Below are 6,156 nucleotides of genomic sequence, written 5' to 3'. Positions count from 1 at the left end.
CCCCCCACCCCACCCCCCCATCCCATGTAAAACTTTGATCTATAAATTATTTTTACAACCTATTTTTAATAAACCCGTGTTTCATCTCCCTGCTGAAGGACAGTAAGGAGTCTGGGGAGGAAAACACTCGCCGGGGGTGGGATACAAACCGGCATCTCGGGCAGCTCCCGTCGCAGCGGCGTGGGCAAACACCGGTGTTTCCCAATCCCAGCCTTTTCCGGTTCATTTCCTGTTTGATCTCTTTGCATGTCATGTCCCACTGAAAAGCAAACAAATGTCAGAGCGGTCGGCCCCGAGGCCACCTTGCCCCCAGCTGGTGCCAAAAATGCCTCTCCGGAGCTGGCCGCATCCCCCGAGACCCGCCGTGGCCATGTGTTGTCATCCCTATTTTTGGGAAACGCGTGTTGTGCTTGGATGAAGTCCCCAGTTTTATTATTTTATCAGGAGCTCAAAGGGTGAGCAGCCCTGGAGCTGGGTGGTGGAGTCTCGGGGCTGAGCTGCTGCTGCCTCCCGGCCGGGGGGAAAAATCAGCACCAAAATTAAGCCAAGTACCTGAGTCTTCTCCAACACTTTGACTAAACACTGAAATATGTGGTTCGTCTCCAGCGCGTGCTTCAGTGCTTCGTTAAGCCGGGGGGGCTTAGGCACGCGCTTGGAGGCAGCGTTATTTATGCTCAAGGGTTTTGCCGCACCGGGAGAGGAATCTGGCCTCTGGCTCGGAGACCACAAAGAGCCGAGTTTGCCCCGTCTGACCATCCATCCTTTATTCCCCTCAGTGTTATTTAGGCTCAGGGGTTTTGCCGCGCCGGGAGAGGAATCTGGCCTCTGGCTCGGAGACCACAAAGAGCCGAGTTTGCCCCGTCTGACCATCCATCCTTTATTCCCCCAAAACGCAGCTGCTACCTCCGCAGCAGCCCGGCCGGGGGAGCGGAGGGGGAGTTATCGGAGCGTGGGGTGGGTCTGGGCTGCGGTTCACGCCACTTCTGCATCCCGCATCCCGTGTGGGTGGGTGACGGTGGGCTCCGTGCCCCCTAGGGCAGTGCTGACCCCCGGCTCTCCTTGCAGGTGGACTGGCTGCAGCAGCAGGAGGTGAAGCGGCGGGTGAAGAGGCACGTCCGGAGCGAGCCCCATGCCCTGCCCTTCAATGACCCGGTGTGGCCCAACATGTGGTACCTGGTGTGTATCTCCCTGTCGCTGCCCCAGGATGAACCCGCTGCTTTACAGGGGGGGGAGTTCTTATTTTTGATCAAACACACCATCAATCTTTGCTCAGCCCGGCCAGAAATGAAACACCTTAATATCAGCAAACATGCTTGAAAGCAGGATTTAAAAATTGTGAATTAATACATGTAAGAGTCTAGTCTGAAGTGTTTCGCCATCGTTATCAGCCCCTCGTTGTGGACTGCGCAGCGAAGGCTCGGGAGCAGCGCCGCTGCGTTTTACCCATCCGAGAGCTGCAAGCATCTATGTGCAATACCATTTTTCTCCTGCCTGCTTCATCGATCTGTGTTTGACAGGGAAATTCATTGAAAATTAAGCTCAGGAAGGAAATGAGCACTTCAAACCCGAAGAGCCCGCAGTATTTGAAATGCAAGAGGGAAAGAATAATAGGGAGATAGCGTTTCCTGGATTAACTGCTGCTGGATGGCTTTGATCAGTGGAGTAAAGTTATAACAAATCGAGGAGTTATATGGCAGGGGGTGGGATGTAAATATATTTTCTGGTTGATTAAATGGTCTCCCAGCGTGGCTGCTCGCTGAGATGGGCCAAAATGGGGTTGCAGCCCTTTTGCAGCTGTGTTTCCCCCCCTGTAGCACTGCGGCGATAAAAGCAGCCGCTGCAGGTCGGAGATGAACGTCCTGGCAGCCTGGCAGAGGGGCTACACCGGCAAAAACGTGGTGGTCACCATCCTCGATGACGGCATAGAGAGGAACCACCCCGACCTCCTGCAGAACTACGTGAGCTGGGGCTGGACGGGCAGGGGCTGGTCCGCACGGTGAATCGGTGTAGGGAGAATTTCAGCGTGTAAACACATCTGCGTTGGCAGATTAGAAGTAAATGGTGTTTTTTAAAAGGTTGAAATGTTTTTAAGAAGGAAATGAGTGTATTAAACAAGAGGGTTTGAGGGAAACTCCCTTTGCAGCTCACCTCCCTCCGGCTCGCCAGGGCAGAGCCAAAAACCTGCATGAACCCTCTCAGCCCCAGCTCGAGCCCCAAACGGCGGCAGCAGCAGAGGGAATGGGCAGCAGAGAGACCCAGGTGGGGTTCGCAGGAGCTCTCCCTGTGGTAAACGGGATGTTTGCCCTGGGAAACACACAGGGCTGCAGCCCAAAACTATTTATCCTGAGCAAATAGTCAGAAACCAAGGGGAAAACGGCATTTTCTGCCTGGCTTGGTGCGGTCAAGCAGGACGCTGCTGCTGCTGAGGCTGCTCTGTCCCACGCTGTGCTGGTAAGTCACATCTGACGGTGGCACCACCTTTTCAGGACCCTCTTGCAAGCTATGACGTGAATGGGAACGACCATGACCCAACTCCGCGCTACGATGCCAGCAATGAGAATAAGTATGTGATGCTAATTGCCACGGAGGCGGTGTCTGCGTGGCTGGTGTGCGTGGGGGTCCCTGAGGCTTGGGTGTTCCCCCCCCAGAGGTGTCTCCCAGGTCTGTTGTGGTCCTTCCCCATCCCCAGCGCTGCAGAGGACGCTACGTTATGGGCTCGTTGCGTTTAGCACAAATCCAGCCCGCGGCGACCACGCTAATTGCTAACGAACCCTCGAATGATACGCGGGGACAGGGGGTTGGCTCCTCGCCGTGGTCGGGGATTAAATCACATGAGTCGGGCTGGGTGGCTCAGATGTCAAAACTTGGACACACTTTCTGGGCTTCAGTTAAAGCGGGATAGACGTGTGGTGGCATGTGTGGAAAGGGAATGGGAGTGCAAAGGGCAGGCTGCATTTGGGTGCAAAATGCAAAGAGCAAATTGCATTTAGATGCAAACAGTAAATTGCTTTTTGCATTGGTTTCCTTCATCCCCCAGCCCTTGCTGTGGGTTTTGGATAAGGGATCTCCAGCTCTCGGGGCACTTTCTTCCACTGCTCCAGCCTTGGGATGAGTTTCTGGGTGCTGGGTGGCCAGGGGGATCCTTCGCCACAGGACACCAGCTCACGGGGGATTTCTCTTTGCAGGCATGGCACTCGCTGTGCGGGGGAAGTGGCGGCAGCAGCAAACAACTCGTACTGCATCGTGGGCATCGCCTACAATGCGCGCATCGGAGGTGAGGCTGGCGCCCGAGGGACTGCGGCCACCCTGGCCGTGCTGAGGGGCTCCTGGGGTGGGCAGTGGGATGCTCTTCCCCAAAATATTGCTGGGAGAGAGCCTCCTCCTTGGTGCCCTGGCTGCAGGGAGACCCGGGGTGGGGAGCTTGGGGGATGATGGGTGATGTGGGGTGCAGGGGACCCCAGTGCCTTGTATTTTGGGGTGCAAACCTGCTTGGGTGCATCCTCACTGTGAGGATGCATGTGGATTGAGGATGTGGTCCCCAGAAGCCCACAGCTGCTCCTGGTGGGAGCTGCCCTTTTTGGGGTGGCCTCATTTGCTCTGGTTGGTGGCGCTGGTTTAGCTTCAGAGCTGAAATCACTCCTTCGTGAGATTAATGTCTGCAGATGAGCTGCTCGGAGCAGGGGGGTCTGGGAAGACCCCCAAAATAGCCTGGTGGGGAAGGAGCCAAGGATGCTGGGGGCCAGGGCTCCATGGGGCGGGGAGACCTCTGTATGGCCACTCAAATAACACGATGCATGGGGGGCAAAGGAATCTTCATTGCCAGACGGGATCCTGATGGCGATGAGCGTCACAGAGCTCGTTTCCACCAGCCTGGCTGGCTGTGGGGGGCTGGTTTGAGCCGGGGGTGCTCTGTCCATCCCAGGCTGGCACAGCAACCACCAGGGAGATGGGGGTTTTGGGGTGGGAGTGCATCACCCCATCTCCATGGCTGATAGGACTGTGTAGGGGACAACCGCCTGGAGCTGTGTCCTCATGGAGGGGACAGCCCCGGCAGGGCTGGAATGGGAGAGGGGCTTTTGCTGTGACCCCTCCTGCAAACCCACGTGGGGACACGTCGCCCCTGGGAGCACAGACCTGAGCACCCATGGGTGGGTTCAAGGCTTACATCCTTGTCTCGGCTTGTTCATCCTGGCTGTGCAAGAAGCTGCTTTCGTCAGAGTTGTGTCTGCATGGGGGTGCAGAGGGGCAGGGTTCTGGGCGGTGTCCCTGCACCAGGAAAAGCCCCTAAGGGAAGAAATAACCCCAGGGAAGGGAGAATGGGGGGGTGGTGGCATGTCCCCAGCCCTGTGTCCCCCACACATAGGATGGCTTCTTGCCTCTAAACCCAGCCCCAAGCACACACCCAGTCACCCAGCAGCACGGCAAAGCTCCCGGGTGGGTTTGAGGGAGTTTTGCATCCTGCAGGATCAGGCCATTGCCTTCCCGCTCCTTTTCAAGCCCATTTCCCTGCAGCAGCCGTGGAGACCAGTATTATTTGTTGACTTAATAACGACCTATAGGGCTCATTTTAATTTGCTTCCATTAATGAGTGCCTTGCCTCGGCATGGGGGTGGCAGTGCTGGGGAGGCCTCGAGTGAGACAAGGCGCCTGGCAGAGGGGCCGTGGGCTTCCCGTGACGCGAACAGGTGAAGGGGAGAAATAAAGTCTGTAGCCATATCCAGTTTGGGATCGCGGAGGAAAATACGCTATAGCTGCAGTGAGAGTGATTTTAGATGGATTACGCAAATAAAGCGGCGATTAATGAGCACAACTTGTTGGGGAAGCCTATTTGTCACACTCGGAGAGCTACCATCTAATTTTACTGGCTGGTCCTTAGTTTTTTTTCATTTGCTCTGGGCAAAACACATTGCTGCTCAAGAAACAAAACGGGCTCCTGCCATTCCTCCTCCTCCTTTCCCCTCTCCTCGCATCGAAGGCCGGTATTGCATGCGTGGCAAAAAGCTCATTTATTTTGCAGCATCCTTCTCTGCTCCCTCCTGCTCCCCGGAATGTAACGGGGGGGGTCCGTGCATCCTGGGTGGGTGGCATCGGGCTGGCTGATGAATGTGCCCACATTTAGCAAGCACAAAAACTCCGTCCCGAGTGCAGCTCGGACGCCGGGCTTGGCTTTTAGCCCCTTCTCCTCGTGTTTTCTTGTTAACGCAACAAGGAGAGGGAGTTTTTGGGAACTGCTCTGCTCCCTCATGTTGTATTTCTAAGCTTGGTTTTGGCTGGTAGAAGACAGATATTTGAGTTGACTGGTGTCCAGAGCACAGCTGCAGCTGGAATGACATCTGCCTGTGTTTGTTTGCTTTAAGACAAAATACATGTGGAAGGGGAAATGCATTTTTATAAACCGGACTCTCCCCGGCTGGCAAAGTACGATGCTGAAAGTTCCAGCATCTCTTTTCCTGCACGAGCTGTTTCTGGGCAGCCCTTTGCGGTGCCTGGCACCCTCTGCCCACCGAGCAGGGGGGAAATCCAGCAGGAAAAGGGCAGTGGGGAATGGAGCGGGTTGTAACTCTCGCAGAGTAGCAGTTGGAAGCTGGGGGTGGGCAGCAGTCCCCCAGCCAGTCGCTGCGGCTGGTACGCTCTGCCTGCAACCCTCCGCAGCTGGTGCCTGCCAGCATTCCCGGCTGGAAGTGAGGTTATCCAAGGTGGCATCATCCTGCCATGGGTTGGGGTCCTGGCTCTGATTTCAGCCATGTAAACCACAGCTGGGGCTTCTCCTGGGGCTTCTCTCCCCCACGGACACGGTTGGCACCAGCCGGGCGGTGATGGGGTTTGGGGATGGTCACGGTCAACCCCACTCGTGGGGAGAAGCTTCGTCCCACCAGCGTGCCCCATGCGGGGGGGCTGTGAGCATTCAGCAACCACCAAGATGTTCCAGGTGGAGAGCGGAGTTAGTGAAATAATTATAAGAGGGGAAAAAGTGGTTTTAGTCGGGGGAATTTGCCGCTGGGGAGCGCAGCACCGCTCCCACCGCCCTGTGATGGAGGGAAAATGAATTTCACCCCTCTCCCCTCCCATCGTTGCCACGAAGAGGGCAACACAGAAACCTTCCCAGCACAGCTCCGTGGTATCCCGCTGCCGGCCTTGCTGGCGTGCGAGGCCGGG

The 6,156-nt window shown here is 56.2% G+C and overlaps 1 protein-coding gene across 1 annotated transcript in view; it reads left to right on the top strand.

Annotated features, from left to right (window-relative positions):
• Positions 1 to 6,156, top strand: part of LOC104511156 (proprotein convertase subtilisin/kexin type 6-like) — a gene marked incomplete at its 5' end in the record, with an annotated part of 9,733 nt that overhangs the window by 3,135 nt on the left and 442 nt on the right. Inside the window, 4 exons of the mRNA XM_010153655.1 lie at positions 1,066 to 1,176; positions 1,815 to 1,958; positions 2,487 to 2,563; positions 3,186 to 3,274. Of these exons, the coding sequence (XP_010151957.1) occupies positions 1,066 to 1,176; positions 1,815 to 1,958; positions 2,487 to 2,563; positions 3,186 to 3,274 (421 nt within the window). The remainder of the gene's footprint in view (positions 1 to 1,065; positions 1,177 to 1,814; positions 1,959 to 2,486; positions 2,564 to 3,185; positions 3,275 to 6,156) is intronic.

The sequence above is a fragment of the Eurypyga helias genome, unplaced genomic scaffold, assembly GCF_000690775.1.
Source record: "Eurypyga helias isolate BGI_N326 unplaced genomic scaffold, ASM69077v1 scaffold22820, whole genome shotgun sequence".
Taxonomy (NCBI): domain Eukaryota; kingdom Metazoa; phylum Chordata; class Aves; order Eurypygiformes; family Eurypygidae; genus Eurypyga; species Eurypyga helias.
Note: the sequence above shows the minus strand (reverse complement) of the source record. Positions and strands in the feature narration are given on the sequence as shown.